This window comes from Amblyomma mixtum, chromosome 8, assembly GCF_055824585.1.
Source record: "Amblyomma mixtum isolate Tamu chromosome 8, ASM5582458v1, whole genome shotgun sequence".
NCBI lineage: Eukaryota > Metazoa > Arthropoda > Arachnida > Ixodida > Ixodidae > Amblyomma > Amblyomma mixtum.
In genome coordinates this window covers 57,410,401-57,437,648 of record NC_143019.1, presented here as the reverse complement: position 1 = coordinate 57,437,648, position 27,248 = coordinate 57,410,401, and the positions used below count along the sequence as shown (strand labels likewise).

The window sequence follows — 27,248 nt, the reverse complement described above, 5'->3', positions numbered from 1 at the left end:
TTTGTTGTTGTTGTTGTTGAATTCCAGTGCTACAACCAATGGTAGTTTTGTTTCAACGCACCTCGTAGCAGCGCCCATTCCGGCAGCGTTGCTGTAGTCTTTAAAATGCTTTCTGTAGTTCCTTGCCTCTGACTTGCCACGACTTTAGTTCTTACACGTGTGCTTCTATTACTCTGTTTTTCTCAGCCGTCATTCTTTGTGCATCGAGGAAGTTGTAAATTGTGAATCCAAGTGTTTCTGTTCCAAGTTTTCTTCGATGAGGAGAAGAAAATGAGAGACTGCCGTTTCACATAGAGAAATACTCACATGCACATCAGTGAGTGCATCAGATGGTATTGAACTGTTTGGTACACGTGTGTGCACATGTACATAATGTAAATGTACAGTGTTATTGATCAGACTGCTGCAACTTTTTTTTTTTTTCTACTTGCTTTTGCGATCTTTTTTTTTTCTTCCCTCTCCCATGCATTTCTCGTGCTAGAGGGAGGGGCAGGTAGGAAACAAACTGAGCAATTTGTCATTGTGAGGGCATGGAGCTTTAAACAGGTGCGCTTAAATGCCAGGCTCTTCTCGGTTTAGTCCATTTCGGGTGAGCCCAAGGTAATGGGAATGTGAGCTGTCTACTTACAGGTTAATTTTTGCACTTAACAATGCGGCCACAACAGATTTTTCGGACTGAGCCGCACGCAGGGAGCCGAAGAAAATTTAGTCTTGGCATGCGTGCCAAGTGACTGCACCTCGAGTGTGCATCTCGTGTGACGGAAAAGACGGACTTCTACGTCCAAGCTCCACTTGACAGCTTGTTTGCAGTGCATATTCTTTTTTGTTCGTAAAGCGTGTTGGGCGAAGTGTTGAAAGCTTCTCGGTGTGCAGGTCTTCAAGCCAACGAGGCTTGCAGTCACTAGGGAAGGCTGTAAGGCTGTGTGCTTAGGTTCAGTTTTTTTCTTTAACAGAACAGGGCTGTCTGTTCAGACCTAATATTACCGTGTAAGTAGTTTTCTCTGGAGCCATAGTGTGCATTGCTGAGCCCAACTCATTGTAGTTTGGTAACTGGGGCCGGTCTAAATGTCCTTCCACCTGTTTAGCTTCACCCGTTTCAGCCACAGAGGTGGAAAGGGAAAGGTGTTCATTGTGGGGTGATTCTTCCCAACTTTCAGTGGAGCTTGTTCCAGCTTGTTGGATTCAGGGGAGGATTGTTCAAGCCCTGCTAGTGCTGTCTCATCATGTTACGTAACATGCTGCTTACATGCCTGGCCATCGGAACATAACAGTAAACGCCTTGTTTTGCCAATTTCGGCACAGGGCCGTGATATCATGAACTGAAAGAGATAAAGAAAGAATGCAGAAAAAACTTGCTGCATGTAAACTATACTGCAGAGTCTTCTTTGAACAAGGGTGAAGTCTAAGCGCTCTTTTGTGAGTGGGGTCAGTGCAGTGATCCATCTTCACTTGCAGTGATGTGATGGCTTTTATAATGTGCATTGAGTGGTGAGGAAGGCTTTGTTTTGCTTCTAGTGGACACCAGGTGGCTCTGTCTGAAAATTAACGAATACAGCCCTTTTTTTTTTTGTCCAGCATAGTTGCGTCTTGATATGCGCGCACCTTGTAAAAAGTGTACAGGATGGTTACTGTGGTAATGTATCTCTATAGTCAGTACTTGCTCATATGTGCTTTTGTTTTATGTGGTACTTATTTACTTTTATTTCTGCCGTTTTATTCATGCAAGTCGTTCTTAGTGCTTATTCCTTTTTTCCTTTTTTTTTTCCTTTTGAGAAACTGAGCGCCGAAAATGTCGTGGGCAGCAACATTATTAAGTGTCAGTAAAGACAGTGCAGGGTAGTTGTCAGTCTTCGACATAGATGCTTTGCAAGCATGCATTTGCAGGAGCCGAAACAGCTGTGTTGTTTGTCGGCTCATTTATTTCCCTCCAGCCAAAGATCATCGGTTCACGAACCAGCGGGGACGGTATGCCAGGGTTGTTGAAACCAGTTTTGCTCTGGGCACGGTTCAATTGCCCATATGCACGCGATTGCCGGGGGGGGTGGGGGCCACGCATTATAGGTCACTTCCACTGTTTCCAGGGCAGTGCAGGACACCCTGCCATCTGTCACACACCGTTCTAACTACACAGTTAGCAAGATTCTGGCTCAGGCAGCTGCCGTAGTCTCGGTTTGAGACCAGGCTTGCAGTCGTGCTCCCGATAAACACCAGACTTGTTTTCTTTTCCCCCCGCGTAGTGGAGCAGTTTCGTATTCCAGAGAGCACCGAATGGCCGTTGGCTCCAGGTAGAACTGGGAGGGTGGAGTGCCCCGTCGTTCGGACAAGGTGTCGTAGCACTTAACCATAGGCACGCGGTCGTCCTCTTTCTCTCTCGCGGTGTGTGGGGTGTGCGTGTTTGTATAGGAACAAGATGCAGCTTAGAGCAACGCACCTTTAGATCTGCACAATCAACTTGTGGTTTACCTAGATTCCCAGAGCGTGCAAGCAGCAAACAGTGGCGTAGCGGTAAACGTGGCAGCACTTCTGACACTCTCCTCCTTCTTACCCCCCCTCCCCCCACACCCCACTCAACCCTGCCCCGTGGTGCAGTGGAGCCAGTTCACTCTCACCAGTCCGGCGCTGAGTGTCGAGACGCAGAGAGAGCATAAACTCATACACTCACACACGCTTGTTTACTTGCCAGACGTGGTTAGTGCATCGTCTCTCCAAGCCTTTCGTTCACTCCCCCTTAGCCGTTGTCCAGACGGGATCTCTCACAGAGTGGAGCTTTGTTTGAGATACGAGCTTGCCGATGAGGTGCCCGTGGTTCGTTTCAGCACTGCTTTAAACCGGCATGGTGGTGTGGTTATTGTTTGTCTTCTTCTTCCTCAATGAGCCGGTTCAAAGAGTTTCCCCACCGAGCTGCGTGCAGGGTTCGGTCATAGGGCTCGAACATGCGCACCTGCCTCGTGTGTGAGCGAGTGAGAGGAGAGCCTCTCTCTAATGGTGGTGTTTCGAAGAGGACATGGCGGCTTGTTTGCGGTGAGCTGTGCGGGCACAGGAGATGCAACTTGTCACGGCGGTCGCGTGACGACTCCTGCGTGCGCGACATCATCCTGCCTCCCGAGCCACTGGAAGAAGAGCCTCTCTAGTTTCAGACAAAGTGAAGTAGTAGCGGTGAAACGATTTGTCTCAGCACACACTCTCTGTCCACGTGTCTAGGCCAGACTTGAGCGTGCGTCGGTCGCCATCACAATGAAGATTTTAGGAAGGGAAAATGGGGGGGTGCAAAAGGATGTTATAAATATATACATAAAGTTACTCATACAATATATGTATATAAAATAAGATATTGACAAAAAAAGATTGGTGTGAAGTAGAAGCATTTGTAAACTCTGTACATTCAACTGTGTCTGTTTTGAAAGCATGGTCTTTAAAAGAAAAAAACTGCAACGTGCTTGCGGCACTCAGTGGCCCTCAACCATAGGTGTAGGCTCCCGAATCTGGTGCTGGCACGACCGTTCTGATATATTTTGTCTGTGGTTCTCATGCCCTTGTGGACATTGCTGCTAATAAACTCATCTGTGATGCAAAGAGAGAAAAAAACTGAAAAAAAAAGTATAGAAGAAAATGTTGTTTCAGTTCTTTCGGTGAGAACAACACTGACATCCTGATGCCTTCCTTTGAGAAGTCTGCAACAAAATGGCGGCGAAACGGAAAAACTGCATTAGTGCTCAATGGTGCACCGAATATTACTTTAGCAGATGATCTGGTAAGATGCATGCTTGCCAAAACGTGTGCAGCTTTTATCTGTGCAGAAAAAAAAAGGAATTTTTTTGAAGGCCTAAAGGGCTCGAACATATCCTAGAAGTACGGGCGGAGCGCCTACACGCGCAGGTGTACGCTGGAGCCTGTCTGCGCGTGCGCCTGCCACGCGTCGGAAGCGGGGTCCGGTTTTCAGCATTCTGAGGACCGCGGGACTCTCTTCTTCGTGGCTAAAAGCTCTTCCCCCAAGTTTTCTTGGAATCCTTTGATAGGTCACTGCACCTTTGAGCTCCCCAACCATTTTTTGTTCACTGCTTGACATTCTTTCAGTCGGCTCGAGAGGGGGAGAGAGCCAAAACCTGTAGCGTTGGAGATGCATTCCTCCTTTTTGACGTCCGTCGCGGCGCGGTGCTCTCCGCACGTGCGCCGAGGAAGTGTTCATCGAGCTGACGCTTAACACCATGGTACACGCATGAATCTGCGTGATGGTGGCTACAAATTCAGAACACTCGCGAAATCTCGATTAGTGCAGAAAATTCGAATTACGCGGAATTCGAAATAACGGGAGCCTTTTTAATGCGCTTAATATCTGGCAGTACCAAAGCGTCGCTTCCAATTAACCGGCGGTTCGAAATAACGAGGGTCCACTGAACAGATTGTCTTGCTAGATTTTTCATGGCCGCCGGCTTTTAGTTAGGCGAAAGATCAACTTCAAGCGATGGACGAGCAAGTTCGTTTAAGCGTTTCGGGAGCGACGTGCGTCAGCAGAATTGGAAAAACGCCGAGTGCGTATGCTGTACCGTCCTCTTGCTTTCTTTTTTATTGTGCTACGCACTGTTTTCTCACGTACATCTACGCTCCCCTGCCGCTAATACGTCCATACACTTTCTTGAAACGCTTTTAGTTGCATATCCAGCGCTAACGCTCCGAAAGTGAATCACCCGTTTTAACAGGAATAGCCCAGATTTCGGACCACATTTTTCTTTTCTTATCCACGCGAGAAAGGTGCGCTTTTTCTGCTTCGTTGCCAGTGGTTCCCGTAAACGATCGCCGATTCACACGAGGGACCGTTCGTCCGCGGCCCGCGCAGTACGTGTGCATACGTCAGCACTTTGAGATGCGCGCTGTCGGCCGCCATCCATCCATGCATCTAGCGCGCCTCTCAAAGTGCTGACGTATGCACACGTACTGCGCGGGCCGCGGACGAACGGTCCGTCGTGTGAATCGGCCTTAAGCAACGAATTCTCGAGTTCGACGCTAAAAACTACAAATTCCTTCAAAAAACGCAAGTCGTGACAAAACGTCGCAGCGCCGTGCTTCGTGTCTTTTTTTTTTTTTTTCTTTCTTCCCCGGACCCCATTGTACGTTTTGACAACTGGCGCTCCGGGCGCCGGCGTGCGTCTCGCCGAGTGAGTCACACTCCACTGCGCGCCGCTTCCCCAGCGATAGCAGACGACAGGCTTCCTCTCTTCCGGCCGGAGCATTGCAATCTCAACGTGAGAGTCTCAGCGCACAGACCTTTCTCCTCGGCCCCGGAATGGATTTCTTGAGCGACGTAGCGGCCAAGCAGCACCAGGACAGCGGCGATGACTCTCCCAACGTGCCGAAAAAGTCGTTCGTCGCCGAATCCGTGGACGCGCTGAGCGAAGACCTCGCCCAGTTCGCGACAGGTACCGCGGTGACAGATGCGGCGCGCGCTTCAGCACACAGTAAGCCCGATCAGCTGGACCTCCTGTCAGATTTCCAGCCCAACACCGCGGACAGCTCGCCTCCGCTGAAACCAGCGTCGGAGCCGTTCTCTTCCGTAAATCACCCGCCGAGCCCCAAACCCGCCGCCGCTGGTTTCAGCACCTCGCAAGTCGAGGACCTACTTGGCGACACATCATCATCGGCACCGGCAACCGCGCCTCCTCAACCCAGCGCTCCAGCGCCCGAGAAGGTCGCGCCTGTGGCCGCGACTGCGCCCGATTTAGAACCCCGGGAGGAGAAGAAGCCACCCAAACCGACGGCGCCGGAGTTGCCCGTTGCGGACGTTAAGCCTACGATCCCTCCCGCGTCTAAGCCTAAAGCTGCCGAAATGCCATCCGAACCGACCTCGACGACGGGCTCCTCCAAGAAGGCATCGTGCTGCGTATTTTCCCCCGGTAAGTGATTCACGCATCGCAAGTGCTTGCGCTACGACTACGGACGCGCTCCTAGAGCGGCGAGGGCACGCCCACGTGTGTCTCCCTCTTCGCCGCCGTCGATGAAGTGATTGCGCAACTCGTACGCAGTTTTGACGGGCGAAATGTGAACGATCAAAACAAATCGTCCTTTCCTTTCTCACTTTCATGGCAGCTCTGCCTACTCAGATTTCGTGCACGTGGTTTGTAATTAGATATAAAGAAGAAAAAAATGAAACGCGGCTCTGTGCTGGCAGGCCTCTTTGTCATATTTGTAAACACCACGGAAAACCGGTTGCCCCTTCCGACCGGTCGCTACAGTAATGCGCAGTTCCGTTTGAAGTTCGTTACTGCTTGCGTACTACCTGGTAGACGTCGGAGAATGAATGGATGGGACTACGGGTGTCGTAGCACTTTATCTCGGCCGCGCTGCAGTGCTTGTCGCGCTCCACATCACGCTGTTCGAGGCATCACGTCAACGGTGGGCGCACCGACTTTGTACAGGAGGATGCGAAATGCACATCAACGCGGGTCGTGACCGGACGGCCGCAATGCATCGAAAATATGAGGCAATCAACCTGCAACTGGCGCAAGAAAGTCCCAGACATGTAATGAGTGAGACGCGTTGCGTTGCCGTAGCCGAACAGTCTGGCCGACGTCACATCGCGTGCTAGTGCGAGGTTGGAAGTAGTAGGTTCGAATCCCGCTGTCTGACTTTGTAGGAATTTTGGAATTTTGTATCTCGCGTCGCTGTCACGCATTCGAACTGACCACGGATGCTTCCTTCGCTTCCGTGGTCCAAAGAAATGCAAAAGCACATTGTGAGCTCGAGCCTTGTAACGCTAACGATGCGTTGAAACTCGAGTCCACTACACTTTTCGACAGATCCGCAGTGCTACAGCCGTGCGGTTTTTATTCGCTTCTTTTTTTTGCTTGTTTTTGTTGTTTGTAAGTTGCGTACTGACTGAGCAGAAACACGGAGCTATAACGGTCTTGAAATCCCCTAGCAGCTTCCTTGTGGAGGTCACACGTAGTACATAGAGACCGAGCAAGTTCAAGTTCGCCGCCCCCGTCCTCACGAATGAGGAAAAACGAGGACTTTTGGGGTGGGAGCTATTTGGCGCAACATGTGTGTGTCTGCCACTTTTTCCTTTTTGTTTGATTCGAATCAGGCGCGCGGCTTAAATTCGAGTTCGGTCGGCGTCTTCCTCTTTTCTGTGCACTTGTTTGTTGTTGTTTTTTATGCCCTGAAAATTCTCTGCACTCCTGGTTAAGAATTCTTTCTTATTATCCACCCGATGGTGAACTGTGTTGCTCGATCGTTGGTTACCGTCTGCAAGTTAAAGACCAAAATTAATATCCTGTTCATTTTTCCATAAAATAATTGTGCGTGATCGTGTATTAAGCATTGCACGTATGCTGTGTGTGTGTCTTCACTGATTTTTTTTACTGTTCACTGCATCTCATTATTGCCTAATTACATAGCACGTCAAACCGCTTATCTCTGCTCTGATTCAGTACATATATACAAATAATTCTGGAGTTCAGTAACACGTGTCTGCCTGCGTGTGTGCATGCTTAATTTTTTTGTTTCTACTAAGCGTAAAACGGTGTTGGTATACCGATGGGCTCTGAATCTCCCCTGGACGTCCCGCAGACATCTTGAACGTCCGCAGGACGTTCATGGGAGTTTCAGTGTCCACTGGGATATATATAGCATGTAACGTAAGTACAAACTAATTTTAATGTTCTTGGTGGACTGTGGTTTAACGGGACTGCAACTTCCCCCTAACATCGCTCTAACACTTTAATTACAGGAGCCGTCTGGGGTCCAGCATGTCTTCATCCGTGCGGTAAGCATATATCCACACGCATGTTGCCAAAAGAAGAAAAAAAAAAAGAAGGTCGCTCAACTTTAGTTGGGTGACGGAGCACTGCCACATATATGACAGTTCAAGCGTGAAGTCTAGACAGAAATATATGGCATAGACTGCCCTATATGTGGCGCGGTGCCTTTCACCCCAAGTTGACAGGGTGCGTACTGGCAAGCGGTAGCGTGGTGTTTAATATGGAAATTAAACTTGCTAAAGCAGCGTGGCACCGAGCTTCCGCGCTGTAATGGGTCGTGCGTGACGTGCCGCTCTTTCCTCCTTTCTTTTATTTCTTTTTTTATCACGCATCTTCTGCATGTAAGAAACACATCGTGAAAAAGGCTCGGCGACGACAAGTCTCGTTCGCTGCATAGCACGAATAAAGCGTGAAGTTTCCGCTCGTGCCCTTCAAGTCACGACCGCCGTACTATGCGGCAGGTCCGCGCGGGCGCGGTGTTGCGCAACTCGAAACAACTCACAAGAGGAGGCCTTTTTCTGCTGCCCCGAACCGCTGGACGAAGACGCGCGATGACCGTCGGCGTCGCCACCGCCGTCGCGTCATCTAATGCAGCAAGCAAAAGCAGAAAGGCAGACACGACGGCAGGGTTACGACGATTTTGTTGCTTCCCGGCTCAATCGATGTCTGCGCAGAGCTGCAAGGTTCGGCTACGTTGACGCGGCTGGATCGGCGGTGCCGCCCAGCTGTAGCCGCCGTGCCGTTATTGCTTTTTGTCTTTTTGCCCGTCTGCTAACTGGGCCGTTTGTCGTCTGCTGCTCGAAGTTATGCGCACTGCACTGCACTGCATGGCGCCGTTTCACTTTCTTCTTACTGCCCTCTCCCCACTTCCTCCTCCGTGTCCTAGTAGAGGACTGGTGACACAGTGGACGCAACTTCGTGGCCGATAACCGGCAGCGGTTTTCATTAAAGAAAGCATATAAATGCCGGGAAAAAAATTCACGAACGCGCAAAGGCCAAAGCGGACCACCGTGGAACGGCAGTTTCCAAGCGGAAAGTGGACGACACCGAGGGGTGGGGGGGGTACGAGGTCGAGGGAGGTGGGGGAGCGGCGGCGGCGACGCGGGCTTTTCCGATAGGGCGCATGCGCAGTGGAGCACGAATCGGCGTTTGGGGAGGGCGCGGGGTGCGTTTTATTTGATTTGTTGTTCGCTCGCTCGGCCTGCCTGCCTCTTCTCCGTAGCTCGCTGCGGGCGGTTTGGCGGTTGGTCGTCTTCGTCGTCGTCCCAGTCCTCTTCACCGGCGGCGTTGTGTGTGCGAGTCGTACTTGCCCCGTGGTGGTGGTGTAGTAGTGGTGTTCGTCGAACGGTGAGCTAGCCGGCGGGTTGTGCTTGTTGCTGGAAGGAGCGGCGGCCGAGCGGACTGCACAAATGGAAGCCGATAGTAGCATGAACGGCGCGGGAGACGCCAAGGCGGCACCACAGCAATGCTCCTGCATGTTCAAGCGCATTTTCACCGTGCCCCAAGGTGAGGTCGCGCACCGGGATCGGGTAAATACGGACCCGTTGTTTGGCGGGGCGGCGATAGAAGCAAACGCGCGTTTCTGGGCTGTGCAGGGAGAGACGCGATTACACCTCCCTCCTCTCGCGCGCTGTGGAGGAGGTGGTATTCTACCTCTGCGGACACCCGAGCCTCTTTTTTTCTCCACAAGCGCGAGCGTGAAACGAGGAAGCCATTATTGCCGAGCAGGAGGAGCCGTTTTATGGACGATGCGTGGGGCTCGTTAACTCATTGTGCGGAATTGAATAGGCGGACGTTTTATCGGGATAGATTAGCCTCGCGAAGTGGAACGGCGCGCGCTTCGGCTTTGTAGTATCTCGCTGCTCCTCTGCCCAGCCGTGCTCGCTGCGGTGCGGAGGTTTCCAAACGGGGTATTTCGGAGTTGATACACGAGCGACGCGCATGCGACGTTGGGTAGGGGCGGGCCGGCGACGAAGGTTCTTTTCCCATGGACCTTGCCCGCGCCGCTGCATGTTTCGCGGCGCAGGGCTTCCGATTGCGTCGATTCCCCCGTGTTTTTTTTATTTATTTATTTTTGCGTTCCCGTTTTTCGATCGGTCGGTGGTTGCCTTGTGCACCGCAGAACGCTACGTGCAGAAAAGCAGACGCGGCGTTATTTCTGGTTGCATTGGGGCTACTTTCTTCTTTTCCTCCTCAGGTTTGGCGTAATTATAAAAAGCGTCTCTTCTGGCGAGCTGCTTTGTTCGGGTTGCATGGAGGAAAGCGTTGAGTCGACGCTGCTTCGCAGAGAGGCGGAAAAGAACGTGTGAAACGACCCTGACATTGGAGAAGCAGCGACTTCGTTGTGGCTTTTTTTTCTTTTTTTTTTTTACATGCTACAAGGACGGCCTCTAATCAGACGCTGGCCGGACTTGTGCACGAATCTCGGACGCTTCGTTGCGTGTCGGGGAAAGTTCGCTTAGGGTTGCTTCTCTTATTTGACTTCGGGAGCGGCACGCAAAAGCACCGAATCCACTTGGTATGGCCCCCCCTAGAAACAGCTTCAGAGTAGAGCGATTTGACCTCTGGCGTCGACTCCTTAGTGTAGTTGCTTGCGATGGATAGCTCGCTATCGGCCCCTAAGCGAAAGTTTCTTTCAAGGGCTTCAGGAGAGAGGATACGAAATGTTGTTTGGTTTTCCAGTTCGGCGTTTTATCCTTCTGCGAATGAAACGCAAGGAAATGCTCTATTTAATTGCAATGATATTCATGGTTTCTGTGCAGATAACTTGCAACTTTAACGTGGTTTCGCAGTTCTTACAAACCCAGGTAGGAGCGAGACGCTACAACAATGTCACTTTTTGTTTCGGACCAACGTAAATACATTGTTTTGTCATTTTTCTCTAACGCTTGTGGAATATTACGAATGAGATTGGGGATAACACAGCATATACATGCAATATTCACTAAATTCGTGCGGTAACCTTTCAAGACAGACCAGTTGTGATCCGCAGTCAATATTTTGCAAGGAGGATTGGGTGGCACGCCCTCCCTAACCAGTACATCTGATCTGCAACACACACACGCGCACACGCCTGCTAAAGGTACCATGTCTGATGGTTAATGGGTAGCATGCCGTTTTCTGACGAATTCTGTTGGCTGAGCATGCATTTAGCGAAGCAAACGTTTTGTTAGCTGAAAAATAACATTATGCACATATAGTGGGTTTTAAGATTTGAGACGGCGTGCTTGAATATACTGGCATTGTTGTTCGTCTACGATTTGAACGTTGCAGCTTTAGAATTAGTGTTCTTGTTTTACACCTGTTATTTTGAATTACAACAGCATTTCGAACTCATCATCGGTAATATTTCTTTTTTAACGTTAAAACTACTATTTGCCGTGCAACATAACTATTTGTTCATTTTAACAGTAGCCTAACGTTCCAATGCAACATGCTTTGTTATTGCAACTTATGAATACCGAAGTTCTACAAAGCGCCAAGCAACCGTACTTCGAACGCCCACTAACTGCAGCGGATCGCGCCTGGACGTAGGGGCTCATAAAAAAAAAAAAAATGTTAATTTGTACGTTTTAAAGACCGTGCTGCGGAAAACCTGGTTTTTCATTTCCAACGGAAAATGACTCATTTCCACAACTGCAGTTGTTACGCTGTGTTCGTGAATGGCTCCACACCTCCATTGTTTGTTTCTCGCATGTTTGGGAATCTCTTGTGTGCGTTGTTGGCGGCCCGTCTCGAAATCGGACATCGGAAATCTACCTCGAGTCTCGGAGCGCCCGTCGCGTCGAAGAAAAAAAAAACGAATTAGGCTTAAGGAATTTGGCGGGCCTTTTTTTGTTGTTGTTCCGTCCCTGCCACGGTCGCATGGCCGAGGGGTCGTCGTCCTCTTCGTTTTCGCCGCCTTGTCTCCGCTGTCGTCGTACGAAATCACAGCGGCACGGCGGCCCCCGCCTGTTTCTTTGCGGCGTCTCAATTCCTGCAGCTTCCTTTCCTCTCTATCTCCCCCCTCTGCACCGTCTCCTCCTCCTCCGTTCTTGTCACGCTTCTTCTTTTTCCGCTTCCTTCTCGCGCCTCCTTCCTCCTTCTCCACCTCGTTCTCCTCCGCCGTTCTTGTTCTGACGTCCGAAGCCGCTGGTGTAGTACGATCCCCCCAACCGACCCGTGTGTTCTCTCTTTTGCTTGGCGAGAATGGGCCGAAGGCGCGACACGACCGGTGCGGGTGCTTCGGGCGACGGGCCGCCCAGGCCGGACGAGACCCAGCGTAAGCCTTTCTTCTTAATGCTTCCCCCCCTCTTCTGCTTGTTTCGTTCGGAGAATCGAGAAAAACATTCCTCTGCTTTCCCCCCACCCGCACAGCCGTCAACGTTCTTCTTCTGCGAGCGCTTTCATACCCGTGCTTTCGCCTTCGGCAGTTGGTTGAAAGCGATATCCCATGTTCGAGCCTGGTTGCCCCGTCTAATAACCCGTGCGGCGTAACGCAGGTGGTGCTACGCGGTTGGTTCTTCGTTCGCTTCCTAACAATGCTTCGCTTCACCTCCGCGGTTCTGGAAAACTCGCGTCTTCCTTACCACCACCCCCCCACCCGTGCCTTCCTGCGCCTCCTGGAACAGGTTGTGGGTTTTCGTTCCGAACAGGTTCGTGCAGCGTACTTTCGCTCGCGGGGTAGCCGTCCCCCTTTGCAGCTCTGTGCGTAACCATCCTTCTGGTCACTTTTGGAACGTCCGAGAGCTCGCTAAACTCCATTCACTTCGCTCCATCTCTACTCGGATGCTCGCATGCTTAACTCCGTGGCCTCTGTTCTCGTTTTTCTGGCCGTATGGTGGCTCGCCGATGGCTGGTAGCGTGGGTTCCGTAATCGTAACTACGTGGCCGCAGCTCGGCTGTAAATCCTAGCACGCTCGAGCAAGCAGCAACTGGCGATCGAGTCCCGTGTGCTGCTGCTGCCGTCGCCGGCAGTCGGCACGTGTGCCACGTTGGACGCACGCTGGCGCTATGCAGTGCCGTTGCTTTTTTTGTTGTTGTTACTTCGGGAACGCGTGCACCTGCGGCGGCGACCTGAGGCGTGACGTTTTGAGCGGAGGGGAAACCGCGGTGTAATTTGATCGAAGCACAGTTGGCGGCGAGTGTTTTTTGTGGGAAGTTAGTTTTTTGTTTCGGGTAGTTTCCAATTCGATTCACCTTTTACCTGTGTGTAGCGCGTGTGATCTGGCTCGTGCGTAGCGGGGCAGCTTGTCCGGGATGTGCAGTTGGTTGCTATGCAAACCGCTGCAATTTACGCCGGATGTACGAAGCCGGCGGCTAATAAGTTTCCAATTGCGATTTCACTGTTGCATATTTTTTTTCTGTCCAGCTGCTCGTACAGAAGTCACTTCCTGCTGATAGGCACATCCCAGGAAGTGAAGCTCGTTTTACTGGGTCGGAGCTTTTTATAGCTCTGGTAGTATGTTTAGTTTGCTTCTTTTACAAAAAATAGTTTGCAATGAATTGGCTTCCAACTGACGTGACACCTGTTCTGTCTGTATCTCTTTGTCTGCATGCCGCATGAGCGCACAGGCAGGCCTGATCTCAAATTTCAGTTCACAGATTGATTCCTCTGTGTTTCGTCCAACTCAGCTGATGCCAGTAGCTAAAAGGATGTGGAGGTTATAATTCAGGTTGGACATAGGGCAAAAAAGAGAATTGAACATGCAGCCAAAAAACAAATGGGGACGTGTGGTGGCCACACACTCCTACTCAGCCCGGTGGCACCGTTTTCTTGAACGAACGGCTCAAATTGGCCTAAATTGACTGAATGCAGTGTAGACCAACCTCGGTGACTAATGTGCCACTTCAGGCGAGTGCACTTTGCCTAATTCAGTGTCACTGTGCTGCCACAGTTGTGCACTGGTAGAGCCATATGGTATTTGTGGCTGTCGATTAAGAGTTGTGCACTTTTCTTGGCGGTTTTGCTCAAATATTTCTCTTTTTATTCTAGCCCACTACTGTATTCATCCACGTGGATGTTCATTACAGGCTGATCAGTATCCCTGGGAGCTCATTTTAGCAGTGCAGTAGTTAGTGCGACTAATTTTTGAAAATATTTGCGTCCTCTTTTTTCATTTGCATTTAGGCTTAGCAGCATTACTGCCAATAGTCACAAACAAAGGACTGACCCCGCAATAGCTGCAAAGTTTGTTACGTGCCATGAAGGGGTTGCACATTTGCACCAAGGAAGACATGTTCACCACTCGTGTTAACTGTCTTCCGTAGCTGGTTTTTCTATGCTCCGTTTCATGCTTAGCATGCAATATTCCCCAATGGTTGTGCAAGTAGCGCATCCGCAGAAGCATGTCACTCCGCAATAAATCACTCTGCCTTTTATGGAGCGTTGGTGGGGGTTTCGATTAAAAAAATGTGATAGATGGTTACGATAGTTGGCAATGTGAAATTTGAGCACAGCTCTTCACGCGCCTCTGCTGTCGGGTAACGTGTTACGCTGCTAGCCACCCTCCGGGATCTTCCCGTGGCAGCCACCTTCCGGCTGTCCATTCCTCCGCTCTCGCCGTGGCAGGTGGCGTTTTGCTCGGGTACTTGGACAACCAGTTGCGCAGACTACGACGCAGGAACGGGCAGCCTAGGAGCTGTGCTCTAAAACAGGGAGCAGTATAAAACGACACATTTGGCATTCAAATCATGGACAAGGTGATAGGGCATTGAACCATCTGATTACAGTTTTGTCTGACGGTGAACTACTTTTTGGGCATGGATGGAGTCGGAGCGAATAGGCGTGCCCGCTGTGTACCACTCCACCGCATGCCACTATTACTCTCGAGGTTTTGTTGAGAGGCAGAACGAAAACGTGTTAAAGAGCAGGACGTTGCGAGTTGGGGTACTTGTGCTTTCTCAAAACGGAAGAGGTGTGTCTGTTCAACACATGACTGACTACTTTTCGAGCATGGCCGTAGCCAGTGCGATGAGGCGCACTAGCTTTGGCAGCGTTGCATGCTATGTATGAAAAGGAGCGAATGGCTCCTCGTGTGACCGCTTGCAGGTGGCACCTATGCTGGGTCACACTTGCCCGCACGGATGCTAAATTTGCCCGTCTGAGAAGGGCGCTTACTAGTGCATGCTGACAGGTCGCATCTGCTTTGTCTGCATGGCGTGTATGGTTCACGAGACCGGCGCCATTTCCTCACAGCAGTTTTTATGTAGCCGCACGATGGTAGCCTTGCCTTTGTTTTTGGCAGCAGGCCATGTAGGTCCTTCGCGGCTGTTTCCTCCATATGCACAGTGTCTATTATGTACCCGGAAGGCATCCCTCGACGATCTTTTATTCACTGTTGGCTAGCTTCTTTACACTGTAATGCTCGTCTGCGTAGTTCTTATGCAGTGAGCATTCTGAATTTTCAGTGAGACGGCGAAACAAGGAAGCATGTTGGGTGAGGAATTTTACGCAATAGCGTAAGGAGCTCGTTCTGCTGAAAACCTGGCGGCGCTTGTCGTCCTGCGTCAGTTTAAAAAAAATCCCGGAAGTGTCGGGTAAAGCAAACAAATTGGGGGCGGGTTGAAATAAAGCCAAAACTGGCAAGGAGGCTCCTCTAATGGAGGTATTTTGAAATATAGAAGTAACTCATTTAAAAGAAATTAGCCACCATTGGGGTGGCACTCAACACATAGGCCTCGAAGGGTCATTGGTTCAAGCATATCAGCACCTAGTGAATGCTTTGTGATGTGTATTAATTGGTAATGCGTGTTTGTGATGTGTACTGATGTTGAAGCGGTAAAAAACAAAGCAGATATAAATAGTCTAATATGTCAGAAATTTGCGGAACGGAAAGGTGGTGTTATGGTGCTTCATTGAACTGAAACAAATGATGTGTACGTGTGTATGTAGTGGCGTAGTATGTCATGCAGTGTAACCTAGATAATCATTGGTAATCGATAATATTGATTGGTAATCAGTAATGTGATTGTTGATTAGTGATTGGTGATCGATAATTGTAATAGATAATTGGGATTGGTATTTGGTATTTAAATGCGCTACATGATTGGTAGTCGATACTTGTAATTTCGGAAGCCGCTATCGCGTCTACTCTTAAGGCGAAGCTTAAGCGCTGTCCTAGGGTTTTTTTTTTTCACACCCCATCTGCCAGAATAGTGTAAGCGTTACGGGCTTGCTCCTCAAGCTTTGGGCTGTCATTCCTGCACATTCAGATGTGGAACAAGTGCTTTAAAGCTCTTGGCTGACGCCTCATATCTGGTACTCAAAATTCCGCAGGTGCGCTTTCCCATGTAACTATCTTGCCAAAGACGAGATGGCCGACTCCTCTTTTAAAAAACTTCGAGGGGTACAGGACAGGCGCTAAGGGTGTGGATAGAATGTAAGAAACGTATTTTGGAAGAACCAAACAAAATAACTAGGCCTTCTTGCTTTGTTTCAGCTGGAAACTCATGGTCAGCCATCTTGTCTTGGGCAACATTGTTTTATGGGAAGCGCACTCGCAAAATTTGTAATATACCCTAATGTGCTGCGTTGTATGTGTAAGTTCACATCTTTCTGGCATCAGGATGTTTGCATTCCCGGTGTTAAGACAGGCTTGCAGTGCCTCAGTTATTAAGCGTTAAATCATTTGAGGAGCAGCCATTTTTGAGTGTACAGATAAGAATGAAATTGTGTATTGCCTTGGTTCGGGCCAGCCTAAACTAAAGCCTTAAAGGTGCAGTGAACAGGAATCTGAACTCGTATTTTGTCGCGGGAACTCGGTCTGCACGTTCCGAGCATTCTTAGAAACTTCAATTTATTGCCCTGTGTGGCCAATTTCCCTAATGAAATCGAATTAACGTCCGGCTCCCGCCTTTTTTTTTTAATTCTCCCCCGTACGGTGGGCGGAGTCGACCAACGCAGGGAGTGCCTTTCACCCAGTCCCGTGGCGGCTTGCCGCTCTGCCATCGGCGGAGTAATACGTAGTAGTCCGTATAAGCAAATAGTCCGTGCGTATTTTGATTTCTGCGGGCTTATTTTGCGGCTATATTATCTGCGAATGAAACTATTTATTCGCGGAAACCTAAAAAACAAAAGAAAGCGAAAGCAAGGCCTCCACGGAGCTGGCTGAAAGGCACTCCACGCCTTGGTCGACTCCGCCCACCGTACGAGGGAGAATTAGAAAGAAAAAGGCGGGAGCCGGGCGTTAATTCGATTTAATTAGGGAAATCGGCCACACAGGGTAATAAGTCGAAGTTTCTAAGAACGCTCGGAACGTGTAGGTCGAGTTCCCGCGGCAAAAAGGCGAGTTCAGATTTCTCTTCAGTGCACCTTTAACTTAACCAAGGCCCTAGTGCCGAGAGCATTGTTTCTTACAGTGCGAGGGGAAAGAAAGCCCTTCTCATATTTTCTGGGCACTTCTTCTCTCCCTGAAGATCTAAAGGAGTTGATCGAAAGCCGCCGGTGATGTGGGTGGCAGATGCGAGCTGGTGCACTTTGTGAGCATGTCCTAAGCCGGGCCCCTCTGAACCCAATGCGAGCTGGTACATTTTGTGAGCATGTCCTAAGCCGGGCCCCTCTGAACCCAATGCGAGCTGGTACACTTTCCGAGCATGTCCTAAGCCGGGCCCCTCTGAACCCCTGTGCAGTGGAGGAGCTTGTGTACTGGCGCCAGCCCAAGAAGAGCGGCCTCGTCTTCGGAGTGGTGCTGGCAGTGCTCCTGTCGCTCACCTGCTTCTCCCTGATCAGCGTCGTCGCCTACCTGGCCCTGTTCACCCTCGCGGTGGCCATCTGCTTCCGCGTCTACCGCAATGTGCTCCAGGCGGTCCAGAAGTCCTCCGAGGGACACCCCTTCAAGTGAGCCCCCCACCCCATGGCTGGATGCATGCGTCTCGTGGACAGATGATGCGCCATAGAGAGGCTTACTGATGTGGTGCAGTACATTCATCGATCCAGTTTTTTGGTGTTGCTAAAAATAGATTCTATGGCTCTGTCTGGGTATGTTGAGGTTTGTCCACCAACAAAAGACGCACTTTTCAATTGAATGGTTGTGTAGCCTAGCCTGTGCGTTTTGCGCCCCCCAGAAAATCTGTTTACGTGCTGAAGTTGGCTCACAAATTTGGCCCGGTGATGGCGACACTATATATCATTTTTTTTTTTTTGCCTTTCATAAAAGCTTTGTTTTCATTGCAAAAGGTGTCTGTCGTTACAGTGCAGTAATCTATTGATACAGGCCAACTCAATTTTGTCTTTAAAGCTAGTTTTGCGTGTAAAGTCTATTAAAACATATTGTTGGGCTAGCTAAGGAAAATAAAACCAACCAAAAGAAGATGCACACAGGAAAATGAGGAGACAGAACAGGCTCGACAACAGACTGTTTATTTAACAGATTGGGACTCGAATATAGGTATACAGGGCATTCACTCACATGGCGATCATGCAGTCACCGTACCACTATTCATCATGGAAATGTATTTTTTTTTTTATTACAAAGACTGCATTCACTTTCTATCTTCCATGGGTATCGCACAGCTACCATTTCCTAATCCCAGTGCAAAAATTCTTATCAATAGCAGGTAGTCATTGCAAAAGCAGAGTCGTTAACAACAAAAAAGGAACACTTTCAGTGCTAAACAATCCAAACCACATGCCGCCGTGGTGGCTCAGTGGTTATGGTGCTCGGCTGCTGACCCGAAAGACGCGGGTTCGATCCCGGCCGTGGCGGCTAGAATTTCTTTGGAGGAGAAATTCTAGAGGCCCGTGTACAGTGCGATGTCAGTGCACGTTAAAGAACCCCAGGTGGTCAAAATTTCCGGAGCCCTCCACTACGGCGTCCCTCATAGCCTTAGTCGCTTTGGGACGTTAAACCCCATAAACCAACCAATCCAAACCACATCAAGTCGAACTGAATTTCATTCTTCGAAAGCAAATGTGGCTGCTTCCTTCCTCTCAAGGACTTGTGATTATAAAAAAAAAAGATTCCTTGAAGGCAACTTCCTTCGAAGGGCAGCATAGCAGTCACTGCAACATGCATTGCCTTTCTTTGCATTCAGAGAGGCCTAAGTACTCCACGAGATATCTTATCAATCGCTACTCCTGCCCAGGATCCTGATACCATGAAGCACCGGCTTTCATTTGCACTCTTTGCAGTGGAGGGGCAAATTCGACCCAGTTCCCTTTTCTAATGATTTATGGTCCTCCCGTGCTGTATTGTCGATACGCTGACCCGTTTGGCCTATATGGACCCCTTCACACATCAGCGGTATTTCATACACAACACTAACCACACTGTCCACAAATCGCTCGCCATGCCTCTTTTCGCATCGAGCCGCTGTGGTTGCTCAGTGGTTACGGCGCTCAGCTGCTGACCCGAAAGACATGGGTTCGATTCCGGCTGCGGTGGTTGAATTTCGATGGAGGCGAAATTCTAGAGGCCCGTGTAGTGTGCGATGTCAGTGCGCCTTAAAGAACCCCAGGTGTTCGAAATTCCCGGAGCCCCTCACTACGGCGTCCCTCATAGCCGGAGTCACTTTGGGACGTTAAAACCCCAAATAAACTAAACAAACTAATCTTTTCGCACGGTGGGTTCATCTCTCGCCCAATAGGTGTGCACCATCCACTCAGTTTTCTTAGCGCTGAGAAAGCGACAGGTATCGTGGTTATCATGCTACATGGTATCAGCATTCTGGGCAGGAGTCGGGATAAGATGGCTCGCGAAGTACTTGAGGTATATCTGATTGCAAAGAAAGGCAGTTGCTTTCGTGGAATCTTTTGTTCTATAATCGTGAGGCCTTGATAGGGAACAGCCATGTTGCTTTTGAAGATTGAAGTTGGTAACTCGGCCTCTGTCCCATCGTCTACCCATTTTCATGTGTGCATCTTCTTTTGACTCTTTTTGTTTTCCTTATTGCTAGTTTTGCTTTTTGGAGGACACCTGAAATAATCCCTTAAAGCTGGGAGGTTTTGCATCTCAGCTTTTTAAATGGTCATTTTTGTTCATTAGCATCTCAGAAAAATGTTAACACAGACCCAAGGGAAATGGTAAATGAGTTGTGTGCTGTTAATTGGTGCCTTAAAAAATGCGAGTATATTCATTTTGAGCATGGAGATTCAAACTGGTGGGTTACACATTCAAAAATGCAGCCTTATTTCGTTGCAGCACACTAACAATGGGATTGGGCACTTTTAATTGTGCTCTTATCCGTTTTTATAAAATTTATATTTTCTGCCAGGTGACACTGCTTAACTGGAAGTTGTGGGATTGTGCCATTAAGAAAACCGAATCATGGCTGAAAGGCCTTTGGACAGTCTGTGGGCAGTTGGTGCACATTTTGTTGCGTTTTTTTTTTTGTTGCACGGCATAATTATTTTTACAGGCACACATGAACAGCAGTCTTCTTTGTGGATGAGAGTAGGTAATGCTGAACACAAGCGTGAACACCTTCGTTGGCATATGCAGGCATTCAGTAATTATCCTGCTGTTTGGGCTCCTCTTTGAATGTGTGTCTGTTCGCGTTTGTAGTCTTGTCATTGGCACAAATGCCTTTACCTTCGCAGGAACTTTTTTTTTTTTTAGTACAGCCACATTGCGCGTCGTGTCATTTGGAGGGTTGAGCTGAGCTGTGTGGTGTGGGAAGCCTCAAAATTATTGTATGGTTACTCTCGTGAGTGGTGCTGCCGCTGCAAGAAAATACTGTTGCTTTGTTTGCAAGGCTGGACATAGGTGGGTTTAGAGGATTTTGGGGCAGTGTGCCAGCGGTCTCCAACCTACGGGCATTAACAACATGCCTAGTCTCTGTGGGGCTGCGGGATAGTCTTGTGGCCACTCATTTTCATCATTGTTTTGTGTGAATTAAATTGACCAGCTACCCCGAGAAATGAGACTCGAGCTGTGTCTTAAGCATTCTTAGGGACCTTGTTAATGGCAGGTAGTTCTGTTGGATGAACTGTCAAAACTTGGCAACTGGCTGATTTCTGGAAATGAAAGTTGCAAGCACCTTTGACAGTTTCTGTGCTGATATATATACGTTTCCTGTCTTGGCTGGTGCCCGGCAGGTAGGCCTCATTTTTGGTTATGTGCGTGTGTGAGCTGTAGTTTCGCTGAGTAGTTATCTCCTACCTTAAAATATTCGCCGATAGCTATAGACTGCAGTTCAGGATGACGCTTGTGGTATGTACCCGTGGCATAAATATAGAGTAGCCAAATGAAAAGGTGGGAGTTATATTGCTGGTTGTCGTTTAAATGACGCGGGAATATTCCTTACTTCATGTGAATACTATATGTGGTTGCATTTAAACACATTTCTCTTGAAAGTAATGTGGGCGGAAAGTTTCACTTGGGAAAGGAACCACAGATGGCCTAGCTTCTGAAAAGGTAGCTTCGCTCTGCGTATTTTTCGCACTGTAAATGAAACCAGTAGTGGAAGACGAGGTTGCCTATATCCACTGCAGTGGCTCAGTGGTTAGTTATGGTGCTCAGCTGCCAACCTGAAAGATACTGGTTCAATGCCAGCTGCGATCGCATATCAGTGGAGGCGAAATGCTAGAGGTCTGTGTACTGTATGAGGGCAGCACACGTTAAGGAGCTGCAGGTGGTAGAAACTATCTGGAGCCCTCTGCTCTGGTGTCCTGGGTCGCTTTGGACATTAAACCAAAGAAACCAAACCAAACAAGGTTGTCTATGCTTGTCAAGGTCTGTACTGGCATTGAATGCATGACTGTAGGCTTGTCCTAGTTGTGTGCCTTTGTGGGAATCCATTACCTAATGGTTACAGTCTACAAACATGGCAGTTAGAGTGGGGAACTCTCAAAATTAAACCGTTTGCTTTGAAAGCATGCGTCTATGCATGAAAAGTCTGACCTTGCAAGCGTGCTCGTAGTGGTGAGTCTTGAAGGAAGCAAGTGCAAGCAGCTTTGTGGAGTGTCCTTTTGATGTACTTTCAGTAGGGGCTTTGAAGTGAGTTGTTGAGTGTGATGGTCATTCTCTTTCTTCCCCCCAGAGAGTACCTGGAGAAGGACCTGACGCTGCCCAAGGAGCGGGTGCATGAGACGGTGGACACAGTTGTCAAGCATGTGGATCAGCTGGTGGTGCGCCTTCGCAGCCTCTTCCTGGTCGAGGACCTGGTCGACTCACTAAAGGTGGGCCCCCTGGTTGCGTTATCGCGCACTCCCAGTATGCTGTTTATGCCTGTTGGCCTGTACCAGGGCTCTTTCTCTTACAAAAAGCGCGCAAAGAAGATAACGGTAAAGCAGTAATACCCCTGTCAGACGAGCAAGTTTAGTGTCATTTTCAACGAGTGACACTAGCCTGTAGTGTCATTCGCATCATGTCACACGATGAACTTTAATGACACTCGCTGCTGAACGCACTCGGCAAGAAGTGAGTTTGGGGAACTCACTCCACTTTTCCCGAGGGGCGAAGTGTATAGCCTCGGTAGCAGCGTTTTGAAATTAGAATACAACGTCGGCAATAAAAATGGCGTTTTATTGAACGCAGCTAATTTTTTTTTTGCCCTCTTGTTCATGTAAACTTATTTGCGTTGCCATTAAATATATATACTGCACATATTCCGACATTCTTGCTTTCAGTTGCAATAATTTTTTAGGCAGCTAGCATGGCGACTAGCAACCATCTGCAACCGTTTCGGTGTGACGGTGCAACAGTAGCAACAGTGCAGTGTTTGCTATCCAAGGAGGTTCTTTGTCAGTGCAGTGTGTGTGTGTGCAACATGGAGTTCTGCGCAGCGGCTGATGCAAGAAGAGAGCGGGCGTCTTGGTCCGAATCTCAAACATATGCCCTGATACGGCTATGGGAGGATAGTGAAGTACTGCTCCTGGCTTGTCTCGTCTTGCGAAGCCTTTTTTGTAATCGCCAATATTGCACAATGCTCCTTGATAATCATAAAAAATTGCTTGCAGTTTGCAATCTACTGTACATTAACTGTACATTAAAGCTTTGAAGTGCGAAAAGTAATATTTTTTTGTGCCTTACTTGAAAAGCCATCGTCACCACCATCAATTCCGAATGACACTTTATTTTTCCGTGTAGCAGCGCGCCCCGAAAGTGTCACTCGTTCTGGAGAAGTGCACTTGGTGAAAGTGTCACTAAACTTGCCCGTGTGACAGGGGTATAACTTATGGCACGGTCCCCCACGTACTCCCCTGCCCTTTCTATCTAGGGTCCCTCACTGGACAGAATTCATCTCTGGTTATCACATTGTCTCGTGCGTTTGGTGGTTTGCAGCATCGCTTGCATGATGTGCACAGTAAAGGTGTTACCTAACACTGAACTGCTTTTACTTACCCAAGTTATTCTGCTTGCGTCTGATTCTGTAATTCCACAGCGCGAAAAACGAAGACGATGGAAAACTAGGCAAGACAAACATGGCGCGAACGACTGAATGCATTATCACAATGGACAATATTTATAGACTGCAGAAAAACGAGCCTGAAGTTAAAAAGAATGACGGTAAAAAGTACCAGCCTGACAGGTTTGCACGTGTCCCAGCTCCTAAAAACAAAAAGCACAAGGTGAAGATACCACAATGCACCGTCGCAGTCAGTGTCAGACCTTGCAATCGCAGGTGCACAGTTTTTAACTTCAGGCAGTGTTCGTTGATTGTTCTCGTTATTCTGCAGCCTATAAATGTGGTCCATTGTGGTGGTAGGTGGTAACTTTATGGTATTCTGGGGAGGGGATACTGATGCGGGTTATGTTACCCTTAGTTGTGGGATCACTCTTACAATCCAGGGGGTGGGGAGGGGTTCATTGTGATCAAAGCATTTAGTTGGTCAGTACCTTGTCTGTCTCTCCGTGTTTTCTTCAGTCTTCGTCTTTCGCTCTGTAGAATTATGGAATCGAACCAATTTGGCCAACTTCTCCTCCAGGAGTCAGTTGCATCTGATGCTGAAGGCATACTCTGACGAAAAGGTACAGGGAGCTAAAATATATCCATGCTATATACGTGGTTTTCTCAACTTCGCTTATTTCTGTGTATTTTTCTGACCTCCCCGGTTTTCATTGCGACTCGTCAGGCTGCAAACACTGTTGGTGGTTTCATCTTCCCATGAGTTCAGCATGCTGTATACAGGAGAATCTTGATGATGTGAATCTCTCTGGATGTCAAAAAAATTTTTGTATCCAAAATCAACGGAATCCGCATGCAGAAGCACTGGAAGTGCATTCACACAGCTCTGTTTAGAGCTGACGGGATTTTTAATTACGGCCACACACCATTGCCCACTCACAATGTAGGTGATTGGTAACTTGTAGTGCATTACCGTGCAACATGCGGTTGCGGCGTCTGTGATGTGCAGTCACCGCGATTGACGCTCAGAGGTGCGGTCGTAGGTGACACTTGCATATGGGGAGCACGTGCAGCAGCGTCCTAAGGCAGTCACTCAAAATAGCAATATCAGTCTTGTGAAGCAGGTCCTTCTCAGGGCGCAGTTTTATTGGGCACTTCATGCGTTTCACACCGGAAGCCATTTTGTTTCAAACCCCATTCCATATGTGCAGATGCTCATCATTACAGTGGACTCTCGTTAAATGGAACCTCAAGGGACCGGGAAAATATGTTCCGTTTATCAGGAGTTTCGTTTAGAGAGAGAATAGGTTCAGCATTGCGCAATCCGCTTCCGCGTGATCCCTACGCGGCTGGCGCGCGCGCGCGCAGTTGGCAGTCTCAGCGGATCTCAATTTGCGAAATCTAGGTAATAAGGAGAACGGTACACTATGAGAACAAACTTTATTAGAGAAAAATAAGCAGTGAATTTTTTTTCCAGTAGTACTAGTACTGAAATTTAAAAAAAAAATGTCAAAAGAGTGGGAATTACCACTTATTGGCTAGTGAAAAAGGATTTTATATTTGCTTGTTTGAGCTCTCGCAGCCGTTTTTTGTTAATGGCATCACCCATACTTGACAGGCTGTGCAGAAACACTTCCGAACCTTCTTCTCGTTGGAAGAAACTCTTCAGCATTTGGACTGCCGATTCCGCCTGCGCAGGTGTCACCACAGGATCAGAGTCAGCGGTCTCGTTTTCAAGCTCTTCCTCCTCGTCTTCACTTTCATCAGGGGGGCAGACATCAGCTATAATGCTGTGCACGATATTTTCTGGGCACGTTGCCACATCGCTGTCGATCTGGACATATTCATCAAGTTGAATGCCCATCGCAGCACAATTCTCTAGTAGCAAATCTTCCTCGGCTGCGTCGTGAACATCATCAGGCTCACTCTGTGTGCTGGGTTTTTCTGTGGTTGCGGCAAACCCCGCATGCCTGAAGCAGCTGGCAATGGTGGTTGCACTAACCTGCCGCCAAGCATCATCCAGGAGGTAAACGGCACGCAGTACATCTACCTTGTACTCCTTCCCCTGGTCCATGCATAAGAGCATCCTCCTAAGAAGATTTTTGCGGAAGCGCGACTTGAGCGCTTGAATCACACCCTGATCCATAGGCTGCAGCAGTTATGTGGTGTTCGCTGGCAGGAATTCCAGCTGTATGGACTTCAAACCTGGCACAGTTCCTTGTCCAGGGCAGTTATCCACCAGGAACAAAACTTTCCGCTTGTTGCGAGAGAAGCGCGCATCCTCGCGATAAATCCACTCACTAAAAATGGCTTGCATCATCCACGCCTTGCCATTGGCCTGGTATGAAACGGGCAAGGTTGCGACGTTTTTGAAGCAACGAGGATGCTTCGATTTGCCGATCACTAGCGGCTTCAACTTATCGCTGCCCGTCATGTTGGCACCGATAAGGACGGTCAGCCTGTCCTTGCTCAGTTTCCCTCCGGTGCATTTCTCTCCTCTAAATGATCGATTTTGAGGGGAGCAACTTGTAAAAGAGTGCAGTCTCATCTACATTGTAGATGTTCTCTGGATCGTATTCCTCCAGAATCTCGGGCAGCCGTCTTTCTCGCCAGTCTCCGCATGCCGTCGCGTCAGCAGCGGCAGCTTCCCCTGAAACAGCACGAAACACCAGTCCATTGCGCTCTTTAAACCGGGTCAGCCACCCCTCGCTGCACGAGAAACCTTCGATGCCGAGGTGAAGAACAAATTCTTCCGCTTTTGCACGAATTAGTGGCCCGCTGATTGGGATGTTTTCACTGCGGGCTCTGCGCAGCCAAAGCACCAGGCATTTCTCCAAGTCTTCGTGGTCAGCCGCTCGCAGTCGTTTTCTTTGAGGACCAAAGCGTGACGTCTCGAACGCCTCCCGTAGCTTGTCCTTGTCCTGAAGAATTCTTGTTAGGCTGCTTTTGGGGACGGCGTACTTCGTCGCTAGCGCCATTTTCGTGAAGCGACCACTCTCGAAGTCGTTGATGATCTCCATCTTCCTTTCCAACGCAAGTGCATTGTGCGGTCGTTTTTGCGCTGCCATCGGACCGAACAAAAGCTCTAGGGCTTAGGCCTAACTGAACACAACCGCCGTGAACGCGAGCGAGCGATGCGGAGGGCAGTGTACGAGCAAACCGGAAACCGCCGGAGACTGAAACCGGAGAGGTGACGCGGGGAGGAGGAGGAGGGGAGCATTGATGCGTACCGCGATGGCACTGCGCTTGTCCAACTAGTTGCGGTTTCGAGTTTTTCGGTTCCATTAACGCGGTGGTCGCAAAATTTGAGTTCCGATTAACGAGATTTTTTTTACATTGGCTTAATACAAAACCAACCAATCGCGAGGTGTTTGTTCCGTTTAAGCGTTAGTTCCGTTTAACCGATTTCCGTTTATCGAGATTCTACTGTACATTTGACCGAGAAGAGTGCTGTTGCATACACCATTCCATTACCTTGAAAGCACAAATACTTGTTTCATTAAGTTTGGGCGTGTCTCAATTGTTAGGCTCTCTCATGGGGGGTGAATACTTGTCGCTTGTTTTTCATGATACAAGACGGGTTAGACAAAGAGAAAGCCTGATGCACCAGAGAATGTTCTGGGCAGTGCAGAAACCACAACGGATTACCTTGAAAGCGAGCGAGATAACTTCAGGGAGGGCTGTTTTGAGAGGTGAGATGTACCTAGCGAGTCCCTAGGGTCTTTAGGAAATAGCAGTAAATTAAGGAACGGAATACAAGATGCTGAGCTTATTTGCCGACTTCAGTGTACGAGCAACTGGGTGTAGGTGTCTTTTCAAACATGTGCCCCGCCAAAGCCTTCTCGTGTGGCCCATCCCGCTGGGTTCAGGCCAGCAGCCCGCTGTTTGTGGTAGGCGAAGAGAGTGGCCCTCAGTAGGTCATCTACGCACTTGGTCTGGAAGGGGTTTGTGTGCTGGTCAGGGTGGACATTAAGTGAGACTGGTTTTCGTGTCCTGTGCAGCTTGCCCTCCTCTTCTGGGTGCTGACCTATGTGGGATCCTGGTTCAATGGGATGACCCTCATCATCTTGGGTGAGTACCTCAGGGAAGCTGCTGTGCATTGTGTTTGGCAGAGCTTTTCAGCCCAGGCCAATTGCTGTTGGTATCTGTTTATTTATTTATTCATTCAAATACCTCACTGGCTCCAACTGGAGTATTATGTGAGGGGGGTTACATAACTGGGGTGCG

The 27,248-nt window shown here is 49.0% G+C and overlaps 1 protein-coding gene across 2 annotated transcripts in view; it reads left to right on the top strand.

The window, feature by feature from the left end:
- The first annotated feature begins 5,107 nt into the window (after positions 1-5,107).
- The window catches only part of LOC149332570 (reticulon-3-like), a 34,629-nt gene continuing 12,488 nt past the window's right edge, over positions 5,108-27,248 (top strand). The window contains exons 1-5 of one of the 2 annotated variants that reach the window (XM_089558206.1): positions 5,108-5,888; positions 7,724-7,759; positions 17,364-17,571; positions 21,714-21,852; positions 27,023-27,092. In XM_089558206.1, the coding sequence (XP_089414332.1) occupies positions 5,282-5,888; positions 7,724-7,759; positions 17,364-17,571; positions 21,714-21,852; positions 27,023-27,092 (1,060 nt within the window). In that variant the 5' untranslated portion in view covers positions 5,108-5,281. The remainder of the gene's footprint in view (positions 5,889-7,723; positions 7,760-17,363; positions 17,572-21,713; positions 21,853-27,022; positions 27,093-27,248) is intronic. The other variant, XM_089558207.1, reaches the window with a different exon arrangement.